This window comes from Galeopterus variegatus, unplaced genomic scaffold (assembly GCF_000696425.1).
Source record: "Galeopterus variegatus unplaced genomic scaffold, G_variegatus-3.0.2 Scaffold2450, whole genome shotgun sequence".
NCBI classification, from domain to species: domain Eukaryota; kingdom Metazoa; phylum Chordata; class Mammalia; order Dermoptera; family Cynocephalidae; genus Galeopterus; species Galeopterus variegatus.
The window spans coordinates 412273-434112 of NW_007728561.1; the positions used below are offsets into that span (position 1 = coordinate 412273).

The following is a 21840-nucleotide window of genomic DNA, read 5'->3' on the forward strand; positions in this document are numbered from 1 at the left end:
GGGTTTATGTCTTCAGAAAAATTTTAAGAAAGATATATATTCAAGGAATTAAAAGTTTGAAATTTTTTTTGTTTTTTCTTCCACAAATGAATGATATATTTGTGATACAGACAATTTTGAGTCACAAATCTTTCCCCCAATCTTTGCAGTGCAGATGTTGCATCATTACCTTCTGATATTTAGTTTAACAAAAAGTTTTTGCCTGATTTTTTCCCTTTGTAGGGTGTAGGTATTTTTGGTTTTGGGGGGTTTTGTTTGTTTGTTTGTTTGTTTTTAAAAGTGCTTGCAAGACATTTTTTAAATTCTTGAAATAAAGAAAAAATCTCCACCATATTTTTATTGTTTAGTCTCTTTCAATTTGATTCTGCCTTGAATTTAGTGAGCTCTTTCAGCTACAGACTAATGAAAGCTTATGAACACTTTCTATTATATTTTTTCATTATTGCTTCTAGTGTGTGTTTGATTAGTTATCCCAATTACTCAGAGGTTGCTTCCTAGTCCTCTGACTCCTATATTTATTATTTAAATGTCATTGATTTCATCTTTTTTTCTTTTTCCTCTCTATTCTGGGGAGAGAGGTAGTTTTCAATTTTTTTCTTCCATATCAATAATTTTTATAGTTACTTTTTAAAAATTAGGTTTACTGGTTTATAGTTTATAATCCATAAGAACTGCTCTTTTTAATTCTATAGTTTAGTAAGATTTGGCAAATAAATCTAGTCATCACCAAAATCAGTCTACTCAGGGAAAGAACAGTGAGACAAGCAGAAGACCACAGACTGAACTCAGGAAAATGACCATATTTAGGGTCATAAGGAAGAAAAAATTAGAATACAGGTTTTCAGCCCCAACTCCTGCTATCATTCTAGAAGATTTCAGGGTCCATATAGAGAGTCCTTCCCACACAATTCTCTCACTTTCTTTCTGCCTGTTATGGGTTTAATTGTTTTCCCTCCAAAATTTATGTTGAAGTCCTAACCCACAGTATTTCAGAATGTGACCCTATTTGGAGATAGAGTGTTTATGTAGGTAATTAAATTAAAATGAGGTCGTTTAGCCTGGAGCCTAATCCAATATGAGTTGCTTCCTTATAAGAAGAGGAAATTTGGACACAGATATATTCATAGGTAAGACAATGTGAAGCCACAAGAAGGAGATGGCCAGCTATAAGCCAAGAAAAGAGGCCTGGAAGATCCTTTCCTCACGACCCTCGGAAGAAACTAACTTTTCTAATACCTTGATATTGAACTTCTAGCCTCTAAAACCGTAAGAAAATTAATTTATGTTGTGTATGCTATCCAGTCTGTGTTACTTTGTTATGGCATCCCTAGCAAACTTCTGCCCTACCTTCAAGGAAAACCCCAGTCATGGATCATTCCAGTTCTCCCAAGTCAATGAATATTGCAGAACAGTCTCACCCTTAGAACTTGGCAAGCAGTCCCTCTCCTGGACCTAGTGCTTTAATGGGCTCAAAATGATTCTTTCCAGCTATGCTCCACCCCAAAGGAATCTATGGGGTAAAAAAGACATGTTCACTCAGCACCTGTGCCTTCACTCTTAGACAGTCCTTTGAGTACCTGGTCCCTGAAATTCTCTGCTTGCACAGCCCCCAGAAGCCTAACAATGACTTTTTTTTTCTTCCCAGGTCCTTCCTACTGAGAGCCAACAGTATTTCCAGTATCTATATCCCTAGGCCAAACATGTAGCTAAAAGGCCCTTAGGCCCAAGAGGTGAGCAAGGGGCAGAGTAGCTGTGTCAAATAAAATACAGGATACCTTGTTAAATTTGAGTTTCGGATAAACAACAAATAATGCTTCAGTAAAAATAAATTCCAAATATTGCATCAGACATACTTACACTAAAAAAAGAATTCACTGTCTATCTAAAATTTAAAGTTAACTGAGCATCCTTTCTTTTACAAATACAGCAACCCTAGTTGGTGTCAGAGTTGGACATTTGAGCTAGGTGTCCATACACATGAGCACAGGCCCTAACAATATCAAATTGAGCAGGAGAAGGTGACACTGGGAAGGCACGATACATGGGCCAAACAATTCTCTTTGAATCACTGACATTTTGACACAGTAGAAATTCCAAGTTCAACTTGGCTTACCTGGTCATTTTTGAAATAAGAGGAACATATTTTACTTTTACATTATGTTAGCTGTATTTATAATGTTTAAATATTTAGACATATGGCATGTGGGTCTCCATTTTCACTCTTGCCCCAGCTGTACAAATGTCAAACGGTGGTAGTGTTGCAGAAAAACACCCTTAGACATCAATATAATTGTTAATCACATTTAAAGAATGAGGAAACTAAGGCTTAGAGATGTTATACAAATCGCCCAGTCATTCAGCTAGTACAGTCCATTTTCAATCTCAGGTCTCTTTGATTATAAAGCAAATAGTTTTCATCACCAAAAATAACTTACTATTTATAAGAAAATATATTCTTTGATCATATCATTTAACATACATGCATGAAGTTGATCCATTTCATGGGATATCAAGATAGGTATAACGGAAATCCCGATTATGCAGGCTGTGACCTTAAACTTTATGAATACATACATTTGATTTTATAAGTGTGCCCATATTTGATAAAACTGTGGGTTCGTGTTATAATTATACAATTCACAACAAAGATTTATAAAACAGAATGCCAATTTAAGTTTACAATGGCCCGTGTATACGGCAGGATAATTATTTGTAGAAATTCCTTTTTAAAGGATATGCCAACCAGGAGATCAAATTACAACTCAGAAAATTGCCTTTCTAGTCTCATGTTGGAACAAAGAGAGTAAATATTGTTTAGGTATCCCATCAAGATAGGTGTTCCATTAAGATAGGTGAATTAATTGTCACATTCCACTGTAAGAATAATCCCATCAACAGTGAGAAGGCAGTTCAAGTGCTCTTAAATTCAACATCCCTGGGTTTTTTTTACCCCTAATTAACTACTTAACATTGCAGGCCTCAGTTTCCATATTTTGTAAAAACAGATTTTGTAAGGATTGAGATTATACACTTAAAACATTTAGCACAATATCATTATTATGCTGTTTACATTATATATTAAACATATTTGATAATATATAAAATATATATTAATTATATTATGATGTTATTTACTGTCATCGTTCTATTTGACGACTCTCTAGCGAACCTGGAGACACAGAACAAAAGTGCCGAATAATCCCACCGTTAGAACCAGGCAAGGAGGCGGTACGAATTACCAAGACAACAGCGCGCGCCTAGACATTTTTCCGCTCGCGTCTCTTGGGAAGAAAAAAGCACGGGTTGCGTGTTGCGTCATCACTACGCGCTCGGTAGGTTTCTCCGTGCCGTTTGGTAGGTCCCCGCCCGGCTACCGTCGACCCACTCCAGGAATTATTTTTTTCTTTTCAACCTTTGTTACATTGCACTGAGGCTACAAGGCCGTAAGTACTTATGGAAGAGAGTGAGTGAGCGAGCGAGCGAGCGTTAAAAAAGATGCTCAGGCTTTCTCTCCACCTTTGAACCATCCTGTGCGTTCTTAATCCTGTCAGCTTCCTCTCAGCTGGGATCGCGCCGCGTCAACTTCCGGGCGGGTGCCCGCCAGCACGGCCTCCGCCGCTCCCCTTCTTTGGCCCCTTTGTGTCCCCGCAGTGTCGTGGCGCGGGCCCTGGAAGGCCCTTTGTCGAGGCAGGGGGCACCGTAGTGCAGGGAGCCTCTCTCTGTGGGTGGGCGCGCGGCCCGCTGGGGGGTTAGGTTGGGGAACGTGCCTGAGCGTGCTGGGGTAAGAGGAGGTTGCACGAGGGTCAGCTCGTGGTTTCAGTAAGGAGGGTAGGGGGGAGATACGGACGAAGGGGAGTGAAAAGCAATAGAACTTTTAAAATACACTCCTGTCCGCCTTCTGATCGGTGTGGCCTAACAATGAAGCGTAGCCATAAAGGTCCTGAGGCACTGGCACGTTTGCGGGCCCTTTATTGCCTTGGAAATTAACTATGTTATGGCTTTGTATTTTATGTTGTTTTCATAGCCTTTTTCCCTCCTTTTATTATTTCCCCTGCAGATAGTTCATTTATATCCCCCTACCCCCCGGGGTGGTGGTTTCTACACCAATATGAATCTTTTCAATCTGGACCGTTTTCGCTTTGAGAAAAGGAATAAGATTGAGGAAGCGCCCGAAGCAACCCCTCAACCCTCCCAGCCTGGCCCTTCTTCGCCAATTTCTCTTAGTGCTGAAGAGGAGAATGCTGAAGGAGAAGTTAGCAGGGCAAACACCCCTGATTCAGATATAACTGAAAAAACAGGTGAGTTACAATGTTGCAATTTGATGTGGCATCAAAGAATATTTTTAAAAGATGAAAGGCAGAAGGTATTCTAATTTTTATTCTTGATGCATTGTCCTCCAGTGTGCCCTTTTAAATACAGCTTTGGGACTGTCAATAGGTACTATGTCCATTCAGAGTGTTGCTTCACTTTTATATAGAGTTCTTGGAAAATGGCACATTGATGGAAGTTGAATCTGAATTTAAGTCATCCTTAGGTCAGAATGGTTGCTACTGGAAGAGAAATGTAGCTGATTCAGTCTCATGATAGGCTTTGAGTCTGTTATTTGGCCAAACGTTTTCATTCATTCCAGTATTCCTTCAAAAAATATCACCTACTGTGAGGCTAGACATTGATCAAGGTGAAGACAATCCCTATGCACATTCAGATATTGCCTCCATTTGACTGTCTGGATATCCCCAGAATGCAGATGCATAATTGGTATTATTTATAGTGAATGAACCATTTTTACCCATATCAGCAGATTATCACAGATAATAGGATTTGAGAATAAATTATAAATTTATATTTTTGTTCTATGCTGTGTTCGTTGAACAATTAACAATTAGAGGAATATATTTGAGCTCTACGTTTTAGGCATAGTAGAGCTAAGAGCTTCACATTCTGTCATTTAATTTGCACAATAATTCTACAAGACAGGTATTATTATCAACATTTTGCAGAAATGAGACCCAGAGAAGATAATTTGTTAGGATCTTGGTAGAGTCCAAACTCAACTCGAAGCAGTCTGCTTCCTGAACACAAACTCTTAATCATTATTTTGTATGGTTTCTTATGAAAGGTGAAAGGAATGTTATAAGTTTTATTTTAATATTTCTTTCAGTAAGAACTTTTTTTATGCAAAACTCAGTATCTCACAAGCAGCTTTTAAATTAATGTGGCCCGAAAGCTTGTATGTATCACCCTTGGTATCTTTTTCTGCCATGCTTCTATTTAAATGTGACAATGATGGTAGATTCCCTAGAAGTTATCATTAGAGTAACATTTTTAAATACTTCAATATAATTGGAACTTGGTGGAATGATTTGGTAGATTGGATTAAGAGGTAGTTAGGAGTCTTCGGATTTGATTTGTCTTAGTTTTGAACTTGTCTAAATGCAAAAGGGAACAAATGAAGGATTTTAAGTCCAGGGGTGACATTCCTGTGTTCATTCTTTCAATAGATACTTGATTTGCATAACAAATGCTGTGGTTAATGTCTGAACACCCAGGTACTTTAATGTTTTTCCAGTGAATATATTCATCTGTTTCTTATGTGGTTAGACAAGGAAGGTCAAGGTGTAGGCATGGGATTTTGAGTACTTAGATTAAATAATTCACTTAAAATTGGGGATCCACAATTTTTTCACTTCTAAAAGCACTTTGTAAACTGGATTTCAATGTAATGTTTTGTTTATCAGTATTGGTAATGTGAAATTCTTAATTACCTTTTCAAATCAGATGTTTTTTTCCTTTACTTTTTTTTCTTTCTAAGGACACTCCACTCCTTTTCTGTTTATTGGGACTTCTTTTTATACATAAGCTCCTCTTAGAAACTGAGATTGCTTCAGTAATCACATGGTCAGTCTTGAGAAATATGAAAATTAAGTTTGTTCTAGGAATGGTGAGAACGCATTCTAGTAGGAATGGCATGCTTTGCTTTAAAAAATTATTTTTGTTAATGGTTCTGTGAATTTTGGAGAATTTTGAAAACCAAGGCCGATAACTTTAGACTTTATAGGTACTAGGAATCCGTTAAAGACTTCATAGATAGAATGATAAAATGAAAGTTCTTTTATAAAAAAAAAGTCAGTCTAGCAGTATAGAGTACTGTACATTGACAGAGGGTAAGGTTTGTAGGGAGAGAAGTCATTTCGGACGCTCTTATAATCTGAGCTTAATGATGATAGTAAAAATGGAGAAGAAAGATGTGAGAGATTTTCAGACTAATCTGGGTGGGAATGAGATAAGATGAATGTTAAGACTTTTAGTTTAAGTAACTGAAAAAATAAATGATTAGTACTGTACATCAGAATAGGTAGGAAGTACCTATTATAAGCTATTGGGCATGCCTTTAAGAATTCAAATAAGAAACCAAGGCCCTGCCCCCAGCTCCTAAAGCAACTTGGGGAGTAGGGAAGGATGCTAAATTGAGTGTTGGACCTGTGAAGAGGATGAGATGGTCAGGACTGGAGATGGAGATTGACAAATCATCAGTAGGATAAGAGTATTGACCTTACTACTTTTATCATCATATGGTAACATTTCATACTGCCATTATGGGATAATACTATATTAGTTTATTTACAGTAGAGTGTTAGGGTCAAAGTCAGGTTATAGGACAGAAATTGTATATAGTCAAAATTTCCTGTAATCACTCGTTTTCAACGAATGCTGTTATTTTACCTGATGTGAGTTAAGACTTTATTTCCTGCCACTCTCCTTGAATTACTTTGCCACAGCCACATTGTTTCTTGAATATGCCAAGCAAGATCCCATCCCATCTTTGCTTCTTCCAATTTGCTCTTCCTTTTACCTGGAACACCTTCCTGCTGATATTTGCATATAACCGAGCTCTTTCATTTCATTAGGTCTTAGTGAAATGTCACCTTTTTGTTTAGAAGGCCTTCCCTGATCACTCTTTTTGAAATAGCAGCCCCTCTTCTCTCCCCCATCCCCCAGCTTTACTGTATTTTTCTTCATAGTATTTATCATTATCTGTCATTATATTATATATTTGTGTCTCCCTTGTTAGAATGTAAGATCCATGAAAGCAGCATCCTTATCTGTCTTCTTCATCTGTTTATCTCCATTGCTCAGAACAGTGACTGGAATGTAATAGGCCCTCAATAAATGTGTTGAAGTAAGGATTATTGCATGATGAGTGGGTGATGTTAATACTTTATATGTATTTTTTAATATCCTTCAACCTTTTTATAACCTTGAAACAGTTCCCTAGCCATCAGGCACTCGTTAGCCATGGATACTTGAATGTACTTTTGGTATAGCACAGGCTCCCTAATGCCCATCTAAATTCACATTAGCTTTTGGATTTGAGGGAATACGCTTAACTTGTGCCCCCGATTTATTTTACTTTCACAGTGCTCAGTATTATCAATGATTGTTATTTACCCATTATTTCTCTTTTTTCTTTGACTTTGGGTGCACAGAGTGTTTGGAGAGATTAGGATAATGGCAGATGAGTGAGAGAGGAGAGAGCCTACAATGCCTTATGCATTTAAAATAATAGGAATAAAAGAGGATCCTCAAGGAGCATCAGGAGGAAAGGACACGTAGATATGTAGTTAAAATAGTGTGATGTAATAAATCCTATAATAAGGGAAAATATTAAGCAAAGTAGGGTCACAATCTGTGACTCACAAATGATTAAATTATCCATTCTTCCTGGGGAGGATTATGAAAAGTCAGAGAGATAACCTTTGAAGTGGACTCTAAACAATGAAGTTATTGTTTATTGGTTGAACAAATCATGAAAGGGTTGAAAATACATGTTGCCTTGAAGAATCTGTGGTATGTGTATGGAGGGTGGGGAGAGGAGGATTATCTATGGAGGAGGAAGTTTTGACAATATAGATAAAGCCAAAAGAAATTTAAACTGCTGGATTGAGAAGGGCCTTTATATGCTATGCCAGGGAGAATGGATCTTATTTGGTACTGTACCAAATGTAGGGAAATGACAGAGGAAGCAGTTTAGGGGAATTTTTTTTTTTTTTTTTTTTTTTTTTTTTTTTTTTTTTTTTTTTCCAAAATTAGGGGAAAGAAAAAGGAAGGAGTTTTGGGGGAATTTTTTTTTTTTTTTGTTTTTTTCCAAAATTAGGGGAAAGAAAAAGGAAGGAGTTTTGGGGGAATTTTTTTTTTTTTTTGTTTTTTTCCAAAATTAGGGGAAAGAAAAAGGAAGGAGTTTTGGGGGAATTTTTTTTTTTTTTTGTTTTTTTCCGGGTCCCGCAACGGATCCCAACCCTCAGTGTTGCCCCCGTACCGGACCGGGGACCGGCAACAGGACTGCAACCCTCGGTGTTGCTCCCGCGCCTCGCTCAGCCAGTGAGCGGGAACCGGTCTGTATGTGGGATCCGAACCCTCGGGCGGGAGCGCCGCCGCGCTTCCCAAGCAGCGCACTTATCCAGTGTGCCACCGGGCCGGCCCCCAGTTTAGGGGAATTTTATATGGCCCATACTTAATGGTATTTGGTGATCAGTTAGTTGAATACGGAGGATTTAGAGGAAATGCATATGTTCCTTTTTTGGTCAGCTGGGTGATTGCCACTATCAACTGAATTAGGAGGTAGGTATAGGAGAAAGGTGCTAAACATGTTGAGTTTGCATTACCTATCATATTTCAGTAGCAAGGTAGTAGATGATTGAACATTAGAGCTAGAAGCTCAAAGAGTGGTCTGAACCTGAGAAATCAACTTGGGAGTCATCACTGTGTTAGTTAGCAAAAAATGTCCTAAGCAGGATGTACAGTAAGAAACATCAACATGTGATGATTGACAAAGGCGGGGTAAACAGTGAGAGATATAGAGGATGACTAGAATAGTCATAGAAAATGATAGTATCCTGGAAGCCAAAGAAAGAAGAGTTTTCAGCTTGGTAGGTAGTGATCAATATCAAGTGCTGTAGAGAAGTCAAGTTAGATGAGACTCATCAAAGACCAGTTTCCTTGGAAATTAAAAGTTACTATTAACCTTTAACAGTTTCAGTAGAATGGTTAGAAGATGGGGAGAACATTCTTTCAAGAAGGGAAAAAGAGAAAACAGCTTGATAGGGAGGCCATATCAAGAAAAGATATTTCAGGTTTGTTCAAAATTGAGCATGTTTGATATCCAAGGAAAAGAAGCTAGTGGAGAGGGAAAGGATGAAGGGAGGGAGGTATCTGAAGAGAGGCATGAAGGGAATGGGAACTGAAGCACAGTTATACTGTTTAACTGTGCAAAGGAATAGAGACACACTTTACCTGGGGGGGAAATATTGAAGGAGATAAAAATAGATGGGTTCATAGATCATTTTGACGTAGGAATAGAGGAAAGTTCTAGTGTATGCTTGATGAATTTATTTCTTGGTGATATAGATTCAGTCCTCTGAAGTGGTTGCCACTTCAAGGTGGTTGTCATGTTGAAATAAGTTGTTAATAAGCGAGACATTTTAAGAATTATACCAGTTATCAAAAAGAATTCCAGACAGCATTGCTCTGCCACATACAGATTGCATGATCTTGGGTAAGAAATCACTTTTTTGGATTTCACTTTTTGTCTCCCTTGCCTAGAAGTTCTCTGCTGTCCTTGTCAACAGTAAAATGGATATGATCCTTTGAATGATGAAGCTATATGTATCATTTTAGATTCACAGTTCTGTAACCATTGGGCGATACTCAGTGTTTTTAAGTGTGTGTGGCCAAAATGTGAATCATCACAGTATCTGTAGATAGTCATTCTGGTTTCTTAATGTCTACTAATGTTAGTTGAAAAGCAGTGCTTAGTAACAGGGTTAGTGCTGAATTGTCTGATAGTAAGTATAATAAGTACTCATAAGTAAAAATCTTAAGTGCATTTAAATGTACATCTTTTGTCTGTGTTTTCCTAAACTACATTTTTTACTTGCCATGCTTAGCTATTATTTTCTTCATAACAAAATGTTACATAAAAAGTTAAACAATACAGCATTGTATAATGCAGAATCTTCCTTGATCCTTGTTTAGTTTTCATGTTTATTTTTCTAGATATTTTTTCTCTGTGTATATAGTCCAGGTTTTTATTTTGATTTTTAAATAAAAATAGCATTGTATTACATACGTATTAAAATGTAACTTACTGTTAATTAAAAAGATTGTCTTAATGCTTTCCGTCTCAGTCCATATACAAATACTATACCTCAAATTTTTTAAGTGACTACAGAATGACTTAGAGATGTATTATAATTCATATAGTTTCCTGTTAATGGTCATTAGTTGTTTTGGGCTTTTTCTTCAGTTTTTTCTTGTATCAAAAGAATGCTATAGTGACCATTCTTTTACATAGATATTTTTGTATGTGTATAATCTGTGGAAAAATTCCTGAAAATGGAATTGTCAGATTAAAGAGACTATAAGTATTATTTTAGTTATTGTCAAATCACCCTACACAAAAGTTTTACTACTTTGCACCAGACAACAGCTTGGTTTTCTGATATCTGCTTTTTCATACCTGGGTAAGATATCGCAAAACCTTTTTAATCTTTAACAGGCTAATAGGCAAAAGTATCTTATTGTTGCTTTATTTATTTATTTTTTTCCAATGTGGGACCTGCCAGCAGCCTACAGGCACAGAGACTAGGCAGTGGTTTGGGACCACAGTTTGCTCTGGTGTGGGGCAGTATGAGATGTTGCTTTATTTTTTTTCTTTATTTTTAAGGTTAAGTATGTTTTCATATATGCATTAGCCATTTGGTTTTTCTGTGTTCCTTTATGTTTTTCTCTTTTTCTGGTAAATGTCTCTTTTCTGATAAATAACTTGTAAGTTTTTGTTTATTTATTTTAATTCCATGTCTTTGTCCATTAGGGCTGCTATAACAAACTGCCATAGACTGGGTAGCTTATAAACAACAGAAATTTACTTCTCATAGTTCTGGAAGTTGGAAAGTCCAAAATCAAGGTACCAACAGATTTGGTGTCTAATGATCTTTTCACTGTATCCTCACATGGCCATATGGGTGAGGGGTCTTGGCCTTTTTTATAAGGGCACTAATGCCATCACCTTTGGGGTTAGGATTTAAATTGTGGTCAAATATACATGAGATAAAATTTATCATCTTAACCATTTTTAAGTGTACAGTTTAGTAGGGTTCAGTACATTCAGTTCAGTACATTCACATTTTAGTGCAACCAATGCTGAGAACTCTTTTCATCATGCAAAACTAAAACTCTATACCTATCGTATGTCTGTTCCCCTTTGCCTGCTCCCCCTAGTCCCTGGCAACCAGCCTTGTACTTTCTGTCAAATAGAACTTCACTGTTCTAGTTACCTTAAAAAAGTGGAATCATACACTATCCTTTTGACTGGCTTATTTCACTTAGCATAATGTCCTCAGGGTTCATCCATGTTGTAGCATATATCAGAATTTCCTTCCCTTTTAAGGCAGAATAATATTCCATTATATGTAAATACCACATTTTGTTTATCCATTCATTCATCAATGGACACTAAGCTTGCTTCTATCTCTTGGCTATTGTGAATAGTGCTGCTCAGAACATCAATGTACAAATCTTTTCCAGATTCTGCTTATCAGTTCTTTTGGTTATATACTAAGAGTAGAATTGCTGATAATATGATAATTCTATTTTTAATTTTTTGAGGAAATTCCATACTGTTTTATATAGCAGCTGCACCATTTTACATTCCTATCAATAGAGCATAGGATTCCAATTTCCTCGCCAACACAGGGTTTTTTTGTTTGTTTGTTTGTTTGTTTTGGTTTTTTTTTTTTTCAGCTGGCCAGTATGGAGATCCAAATGTTTTCTGTGTTTTTGATAATAGCCAACCTAATGGGTGTGAGATGGTATCTCGTGGGTTTTATGAGGGTTTTTTTGGTTATTTTTTCTTTTTTGGCCAGTACGGGGATAGATCCCTGGACGTTGGTGTTAACAGCAGAATGCTCTAACCAACTGAGCTAACCGGCCAGCCCCTTATGTTGATTTTTAACTTTAAACTTCATCTGAAATTTATTTCTTTATAAGTACTAAAGAAATAGTGATACGTTTTTCTTTTTTGCATTCACCAGTCACATTACTGACCTGTCAGTTGTCCCAGAACCATTTATTGAAAAGTCCTTTTTCTTTTTTTTTTTTTTAAAAGATGACCGGTAAGGGGATCTTAACCCTCGACTTGGTGTTGTCAGCACCACGCTCAGCCAGTGAGCGAACCGGCCATCCCTATATGGGATCCGAACCCGTGGCCTTGGTGTTATCAGCACCGCACTCTACCGAGTGAGCCACAGGCCGGCCCCGAAAAGTCCTTTTTCTTACGTTAATCTGTCATCATTATAGTCTAAATTCCCATGGGAATTTAGGTTGGTGGTATGGCTGAAAGTCCCAGCCCTCTAATCATGCCTTGATCTTTTCGGCGACCATTCCCCCATCTAGAAACTATCTATGGGTCCCCAGCCAGGTCATCTAATTAACATGCAGAAGACACTCTTATCGCTTTAGATATTCCAAGGATTTTAGGAGCTGTATGCCAGGAAATAAGGATGAAGACCAAATATATATTTCACAGTATCACAAATGTTGATAAACCAAGTGTAGGAATCACGGTTTTATAAAACGCTCTGTGAAAACAGGGTAATTCTAGTCTGTCATTATTTTACACTCTTGGTTTTTTCAACACCTTTTTTTTTTTTAGTCAAAGTCTTCAAAACTGATCAAACCATTTATTTTTATTTTTTGTCAGCTGTCCAGTACAAGAATCAAAACCCTTGACCCTGGTATTATCAGCACTGCACTTTCAACAAGTGAGCTAACCAGCCAGCCCAATGCCATTTATTTTTAAAGTTATTTCTAGTATGATATAATTTCTGGATCTTTCACTGTTCTGATTGTGGTTGTTTCTTTAGTACTTAGTTACACATAGTATTCTTGATGTCTCAGCTGAACATGCTAAGAAAATACCTTAGACTGGGTAATTTGTAAACAACAGAAATTTATTGCTCACATTTCTGGAGGCTGGGAAGTCCAAGATCAAGGTGCCAGCAGATTCAGTATTTTGTGATGGCCTGTTCCTCACAGGTAGTTCCTTCTATGTGTCCTCAAATGGTGGAAGGGGAGAACAAGCATCATTGGACCTCTTTTATAAGGGCACTAATCCCATTCATGAGGGTAGAGCCCTCATAACCTAATCACCTCCAAAAGGCCCCACCTCTTAATAACACATTGAAGATTATGCTTCAATATGAATTTTGGGGGGACATGAACATACAGACCATACTATCTGATATGACATGAACATACACAATACAGTGAGACTAACATTTTCTATAATATGAATAGTGCTTTTATTTTTTTAAATGCAGCCCTAGACTATATTCCTGCAGTCAAGCATTGCTTAACTACAGGGATACCTTCTGAGAAATGAAGATATGTTGTTAGAAATGCATCATTAGGCACTTTCATCATTTTGAGAACATCATAGAGTGAACTTACACAAACCTAGATAATATAGTCCACTGTAGACCTAGGCTATATACCCACTGCAATATATTCGGTCCATCATTGACCTTTGATGCATCTTTGTGCGCACATGACTGTATATTTGTATCTTTTGGGCCATTAATCTGTTTCTATAATATTAGTTTACTAGATTATTTTAGTTGTTGTAGTATTATAATATATATGGTATATCCTAAATTTTAATGTGTTTTTGTTCTTTTTTCTCCTCTTTGACCTGAAAGTTGGTTAGAAGTGGTTTCTGTGGAGTTTTTTTCCCCCTTTTTTAAAATTTCCAAGTGGAAGAAATTTTGATTGCATGTTTTTATTAATATTTACTTCTCATTTCATTGTTTTGTGACCAGAAAATGTGGTCTGTAGTATTTCTGCCTTGGGGTATTTGCTGAGATTTTCTTTGTGACCTAATTTAAATTAATTTCTGTATAAATTCCAAGGGTGCTTGAAAAGAAGATATAATCTAAGGATAGATTTAATTGTACGCTAAATAATAGATGTGTTTTATTATTATTTTTCAAACTGTGGATTACAAACATTTATTGTGTCATAAATAAATTTTGGGGGTCCCGACTAAATATACACTATATAGCTATAATTATTTATTTATTTATTTATTTATTGACCCGTAAGAGGATCACAACCCTCAGCACGGTGTGGTCCGCACCATGCTCAGCCAGTGAGCGCACCAGCCATCCCAATATAGGATCCGAACCCATGGCCTCAGCGCTCCCAATGCCATACTCTCCCGAGTGAGCCACGGGGCTGGCCCTAGCTATAATTTTTAATGAAATAGAATAAATAGAAAATTATCAAAAGTTATCACTTATAGTAAGAGCTTCTGAAACTTTTGTTTCAGTTATACCTGTCTAACAATTTGTGTGTTTAGGGTCATAATCTAAAATTTGTCTCTTATAGTGGGTCCCAATCAAAAACATTTGTAAAAATGTTCTACATCTTATTTATTTTTGTGCTCTTTGCCTTATTAAGAGCTGAGAGAAGAGAGTTAAAACTTCATATTTGTCTCTGTTGACTCTTTGCCATATATATCCTGTAGTGTGAATGCATTTTATTATTACTGTACAGTTGAGATATGTCAGTTCTGTTTTTAGGAATAAAAACATACATAAAATTGCTGTTGTTAAAAAGTACCTCTCAAAAGTTTAATGCTTTGTCTTGTCCCATATTAATAACATGACTTTCTTTTTCTTTACATTTTTAAAATTTAAGTCTTTACCCTTTCTTTTGGCTTAAACCTGAAATGTTCGTTCCTTTTTTGTCGGCAGCTGGTGGGTATGAGGATCTGAACCCATGATCTTGGTGTTCTCAGCATCATGTTCTACCAAGTGAGCTAACCGGCCAGGCTTCTTCTCATTTCATCTTGTATTTAGTGTGTTCTTTCTTTCTGGGGGGCCATTGGTTAGTATGGCAATCCAAACCCTTGACCTTGCTATTATCAACACAGAGCTCTAACCAACTAAATTAACTGTCAGCCTCTTTACTAGAGCTTTCATCAGAGAGAGAGTTTGATTTATCTTTTTTAAGAAGCTAAAAGTATTTCCCTGTCTACTGTGACATTCAAATTAAGGCTGTCCAGATTTTACAATATACCTTTTTGGTAATAACCCTTTTAAAAGGACAAATATATGATGTGTTTTAGTTGGTATCTAGAGGAAATACCTTGAAAATCAGTTGCCATGCTAGATTGAACAGTATAGAGCAATATGTGATTAAAATACCAAAAAGTGCAGGCTTTAGTAAGTCTGCAGGATAGGTGTAAAGGTCTGTGTGTTTTTATTTTACTTGGTGAGATTGCCTTTATTTATGTATTATCAAATTGATTTAAACTTTTTCTGTGAATTCATAATCTCCCAGCAGTGTTTTTGTTTTTGTGTAAGTGTTGATTTTGGACCACTTGAACAGCAAAATCATTGTAGGCTTGAATGTTTATTTTGTTTCATGGTAAACTTAGATATGAGAATAGGTACAAAGGTACTGGAAAAACTTGGGATATAAAATTGTCTCTTGTGTATACCACTAATGGGAAATATCATTTGGAATTACTTCTTGGAGACTTGGAGTCTTCTTGCATATGGTAATGAGAAAATATCATCTTCTGTCTTTAAAACAAGATAGCTTTTTTAATTGCTTGTATATGGAAGGACAGGCTGTTTTCCCTCATGTTCATTTTGCATTTTGCTTATTCCTCTCTCCTGGCACAAATTATGTCTCATAACATAGTTATTTGCATACATGGCTACTTGGCTCCTATTAGTTTCTTTAGAACAAGGTGAACCATAGCTTGCCTTTTATTTCTTTATATCCCCCACCTCCTGGAACAGAACCTTAAACACAAAAGGCAATCAGCATATGTCAGAATTGAGTAGTGGCAGATGTCTTTTCTTCATAATTGTTTCTGCTTTTCCCTGTTCTTTCCTCCATTTTTGTGTTTTTCTTTTTTGCTTCCTGTCTCCTTTATGATGCTGCTTAAAAGCACTTCTTAGGTTTGGTTCAAAAAGAATCATTGCATCAAGAATGTCTTTTTAGCCATTGGCTCTTAGCTGTTTTTGCTGTTGCTTATTTCTAAAAATAGTCTGGATGAACAAATCTAAGTGTTCAGCACTATTCTAATTCTAGATTATTGACTATATTGGAAAGTTTATATTTCATAAATAAACTTGTATGGCGCCCATCAGTTTTCAGAGAGTGGTCTGTGAACCTTTGGAGGGGGGGTCCCTCAGAGTCTCTCAGGGTGTCCATAAGGTCAAAACTATTGTCATAATTATATTGACATTACTCTCCTTTTCTCTATTGATATTTGCTCTGATGGTGCAAAAGCAATGGTAGAATGAATTAAGCATGAATTAAGGCGATGCTCCAAACTGTTCTCAAAGTCATTGTATTCTTAAAATTTTGTAAATGCCAGTTTCACTTAAAAAGTCCTTGATGAAGCAAAACAAATTATTCTTTTTATTAAATTTCAACTTATGAGATGTCTTTTTAAATGTGAAGTACCCTTTGTATACCACAGTACAACAATTATCTCAAGGGGAAGCATTTGAGCAATTGCTTTGAGTTAGCTAGTCATTTTTTTCATACAACACCATTTTTACTTTAAAGAATGACTGGTAAACTGTGGTTATAGAGACTTAGGTATTTGGCAGATATTTTCTCAAAAATGAACAAAGTGGGGCCAGCCTGGTGGCGCACTCGGTAGAGTGTGGCACTTGGGAGCGTGGTGGCGCTCCCGCTGAGGGTTCGGATCCCATATAGAGACCGGTCCGCTCACTGGTTGAGCACGGTGTGGGCGCGACACCGAGGGTTGCGATCCCGTTACTGGTCACGAAAAAAAAAAAAAATGAACAAAGTGATATCAAAGAACGCTACACGGTATTTATTGCCAGTGATAAAATTCCAGTTTTCAAAGGCAAGTTTGAATTTTGGAAAACTAGCATCCACAGCTGTGAATTTGATAGCTTTCAGATACTTAGACATTTCTAATGAGATCAGTGGTGATATTAACAAATGTAATTTTTTGGATGTAACATCATGAAATGGGTCAACATTTGGAAGATGGCATTACTCTTCTGGAAGTGTTACAGAATAATGCATGAGTTAAAGGTCCATTAAAGTGTAAGATAGACCAGTGCGTTTCAGTGTAACAGAATGCAAAATGTTTTTTCATGCAGTTTCAGATTCCACATTGCAACTAACCTTTAAGAAATTACTTACTGCCTGTCAAGTTTTGGTTTAGTATTAAATAATAATATCTACAGTAATCTAAAATGACTATGAAAATACTCCTCCCTTCTCCATCTACATAACTGTAGCATGATTTTTTCCATAAATCTAGACGAAAACAATATACTGAAATAAATTAAATGCAGAAACAGATATGAGAATCCCCCTATCTTCTATTAAATCAGAGATTTTCAAAAATGTAAAACAATGCCACTCTTCTCAGAAAATTATTTGGGAGGATATAGTTTTCATAAATATATGTTATTTACATTAATAGATAAAGAATTTGGTTTTTTTAATAAATATTTAAACATTTTGCTTTCTAATATGGTAAGTATCGTGGATATCACCAACATAAGCAAACACTCTTTGGGGCCCTCAATTTTTAAGAGTAAGAAGGGGTCCTGAGTTTGAGATATTGTGTCATAACTTTTCCCTGACCCCATATTATACTAACCATTTTCTTTGTTAATTACTTGCCCATTGGGCTGTGAGGATGCCATTTAGTTCAGTACAGAATACATGTTTAATGTATATTGCATATCTGGTGAAAGCTCTTTTATGTATTTGAGTACATGCTGGGGAGTAAGCCAAAGTTTATTCTTTATCCTTTACTCTTTTTCTGTTCTGTTAACTAAGCACATTAATGGTTAATTTTTAAAATTGGCATGTCTTATCCATGTGTTTTGTACTACACTCTGTATAAAATAAGGGGAGAAAAGGTGACTATAGAATCATATTCAGGAAATTCTAATTTTCCTAATCTTCACTAATAAAATTTTTAGACTTCCATGTACTGGCCAGCCACTGGGAAAAATAACAATAATAATAATAATAATAATAATAATAATAATAATAATAATAATACAAATTTTAGACCTTCAACAGCTAAGCATTTAAATGTCTAGTTTTCGAAAGATTATTATTCATTTTGAATAAGGAGGCTTTTTAAAGAAAATTGTACAATTTAAATCATTTTTCTATAGGCCCTGAAGTATCAGAAAGTAAGACATTTTTATTAAAGTATTCAGCTGATAATGCATTTAGCTTTAGGTCAAATTTTTGATACAGTAAAGATGTAAATTTTTAGTTTTATGTATGTATGATTTGTGATACATCAGGAACACTTTGCAAAATCAGAGTCCGTGTACCCTTGTGTTTATTTTATAGGAGTTGGACTGTAATTACTTCACGTAACTATCAGAATTTTTAGTTGTCTTCATATTTATGGCAGTTAACATAGCTGTGATAATTCCAATACAGTTCGTCACCCAGGCTGCACTCAATGTTTATAAAACTGTTCTTTTGGGGAAAATATGATTTGCTTTTCAGTGTTGTTGCTAGGACTGCATTGTAGGAAGTAAAGAAATATTCGTGTTCTGGTGCCCTCCAGAGCAAATAGTAGTTAGGTAGTACTTGGTTAATGTTATTAACAAATATGGCATGTGAACCTCATAATAATGATTACGATATTTTTGTGACCCTCTGTGGGAGAGGCTCAGACTCAGATTTCAGATCTGCTACTTCTTCCTTTATGACTTCAGGCAGGTTACTTTTTCTCTCTAAACTTTGATTTATCTCTAAAATGGTGATATATTATGTATCCCTTGGAGCTGTGATGAGAACTAAATGTTTATTATACTTGAGGATTTGATAATGACCTAGAAAGTAGTTAATGGCAGCTATTTTTGCCTTTCAACTAAATATTTATCTGGTTATTGCTTTTTAAAATTAATTAACTCACTAGACCAGTGCACTATTTTTACTTTATTATGAATTCCTTAAATCTGATCTCTTCCTCCTAGAATATATAAAAGAAAAAGGTGGCTTTATTGGGAGAAGGGAGAATAATTTTGGAACTCACCCCTCAGAGAGAAGAGATCTTGGTATAATACTTTACTGACTTGTTTTACACAGATAGATGATACCAACTGTATTAGTTTTCTAGGATTGTCATAACCAAGTACCACAAAGTGGGTGACTTAAGTAACAGCGATTTATTTTCCCACAGTTCTGGAAGCTAGAAGTCCAAGTTGTTGGCAGGTTTCTTCTTAGGCCTCCCTCCTTAGCTTGGAAAGTGGCTGCCTTCCTACCATGTCTTCATAATGCCTTTCTTCTTTTTGCATCCCTCATGTCTGTCCCTTTTCTTATAAGTTAACCAGTCATATTGGACAAGAGCCCAACCTATATACCTTATTTTAACCTACAGTCACATAGGGCTTACCTTTATGCCCTCATTTAATAATAATTACCTCTCTAAAGGACCTGTCTCCGAATAGAGTTATATCGAAGTACTGGTGGTTGGGACTTCAGCATATGAATGGGGGCAGGAAGGGGACATAATTCAGCCCATAATATCAACATGTACATAAAAGCTAATATTTATGGGATGGTGGCTATGTGCCAGTTATTGAACTAAATGCTTTACGTATATCATCTGATTTTATATGCCTATTAGCTCTGTGACTGTTAGTATCTGTATTTTACAGATGAGGAAACTAAGGCTTAGACAGATTTAAGTAACAAGACTAGGACTGAATTGGAATGTGAGTCTTTTTGGGCTCTGGTGTCCATGCTGTCTCAGGCAAGAACCAAGAAATAGAAAATAAAAGCACAGAGAAAAGGATTAGAATATAAAACACAAACCTATGTGTGTTTTGCAGTTTCCACTAAGGTCTTGCAACCTGTAAAATAGAAAATCATTTTGCCTCAGCCCTGGTTTGACTATTAATTTTTTATTTAAAAAGTGATAGGAATTTTTGGTTTTAGAATGGAAAAAGGTAATAAAATTAGAGATTTTTAATCCATGATTGTAATTATCAAAAACAAATTTGTTTTATTTTCAAGTTGATCAAAATGCCTTTCTTCTTTTTTTCTTTTGCAGAAGATTCTAGTGTTCCAGAAACTCCAGATAATGAAAGAAAATCAAGTATATCATATTTCAAGAATCAAAGAGGAATACAGTATATTGATTTGTCTTCTGATAGTGAAGATGTTGTTTCCCCAAATTGCTCCAATACAGCTCAAGAGAAAAAATTCAACAAAGACACAGTGATTATAGTGTAAGCCACTTAATAGATTCATTATATTTCCACATCAAGAGATTTTTCACGAAAAGGTTACTTAATTTGAAATCTTTTGATGACTTCTCTTTTTTTATGCCTTTCTCAACCACATCTTGGTTATTTTTCCCTAACATGTAAACATGGCAAGGTATAATGTGTGTGTGTGTTTTCTGGATGATTTTCAATAAAAGGCTTAGTGAGAGCAGATATTTAATTTTTTAAATCCTCCATAGGTAGGAAAATTATTTCAACTAGTACCTTTGATCATCTATAACTGCTTTATGATTTATTCTTCAGTCCGTGAGTCAAATCATTTTAGTATATCTATTGGGCACATTCTATTAGCTAGGTACTATTTTACGATTAGGAGTACAGCAGTGAACAAACAAGCCCCAAATCCCTGCCCTCACAGAACTTATATTCCAGTCAGGTAGAAAGGTAGTAAACAAATAAGACATGTAGTATGTCAAAGAATAAGTTAATGGGCAAAAGAGAAATAGGGAGTTCTGGGCCAGGGCATGGTTTCTATAGAGCGTGTTTGGAAAGGCTTCATTGAAAGGTGATGCTGGAATAAAGACTTAAAGCAGGTAAGAAAGTGAACCATGTCGTTATGGGGGAAAGCATATTCTAGGCATTGGGAATAGCATGTTCAACAATGACCTTGAAGGTGGTATTATGCCTGGTGTTTTTGAGGAAAGTGGGAGGCAAGTGATTCAGAGTGAAGGGTTTGAGGTCACAGTGTAAAGGATGAGGTAGAGAAGGGCTTAATCATGTTAGGTCTGTAGGCTTTTTGGTTTTTATTCTCAATAAGATGGGAAGTCCATGGAGAATATTGAGCAGAGGAGTGAAATGATCGGACTGAGATGTTCAAAAGGTCTTTATGGCTATAGGGGAGCAGTAGTAGAAGCGTGAATATTGTAATAACCCAGCAAAAAATGATGGAGACTTATACCATGATAATGCATGTTTAAGGGATAAGAAGTGGTTAGATTCTGGACATACTTTGAAGGTAGAGTAGCGAGGATTTGTTGACAGATTTCATGTGGGGTGGGAAAAAAGGAATCAAAAATGACCCTAAGATTTTTTGCCTGAGTAACTAACTGAAAGGATGGAGTTCCTATTTACTGAGATAAGGAAGACTTTCTAATCGGGGTGGGGGAACACCTTGTGAAGAAAAGTCAACAGTTCAGGCCTGAACATGCTGTGATTGAGAAGACTCTTAGACATCTAAGTGGAGATGTCAAGTAAGTAATTGTATTTGTGACATTTGATTTCTAGGGAGTAGTCTAGGTTGCATGTCTAAAATGACTAAGGGACACTAATGTGTACAGCAAGAGAAGAGAAGATGTATTGGTTGAACACTTAAGCCAGGGGAACTCTGAACTCTGGATTTTAGGATCAGGGAGATGAGAAGAACTCTGTAGAAGGTTCTGAGAGAGAGCAGCCATTAAGGTAAGAGAAAAGTCAGAAGGTTATGTGGTCTTCTAGAAGCTAAGTGAAGAAAGTGTTG

The 21840-nt window shown here is 36.2% G+C and overlaps 1 protein-coding gene across 4 annotated transcripts in view; it reads left to right on the forward strand.

Annotated features, from left to right (window-relative positions):
* Positions 1-3317: 3317 nt before the first annotated feature.
* LOC103597875 (SWI/SNF-related matrix-associated actin-dependent regulator of chromatin subfamily A containing DEAD/H box 1) overlaps positions 3318-21840 on the forward strand; it is a 57280-nt gene continuing 38757 nt past the window's right edge. For 2 of the 4 annotated variants that reach the window (XR_551148.1, XR_551149.1), the window contains exons 1-3: positions 3335-3443; positions 4058-4298; positions 20150-20327. Coding sequence is in view for 2 of the 4 variants with exons in the window: in XM_008581743.1 (XP_008579965.1) it covers positions 4109-4298; positions 20150-20327 (368 nt within the window). In the remaining 2 variants the exon portion in view is untranslated. Of the gene's footprint in view, positions 3444-3555; positions 3782-4057; positions 4299-20149; positions 20328-21840 lie in introns of those variants that run through there. The other 2 variants (XM_008581743.1, XM_008581742.1) reach the window with 2 other exon arrangements.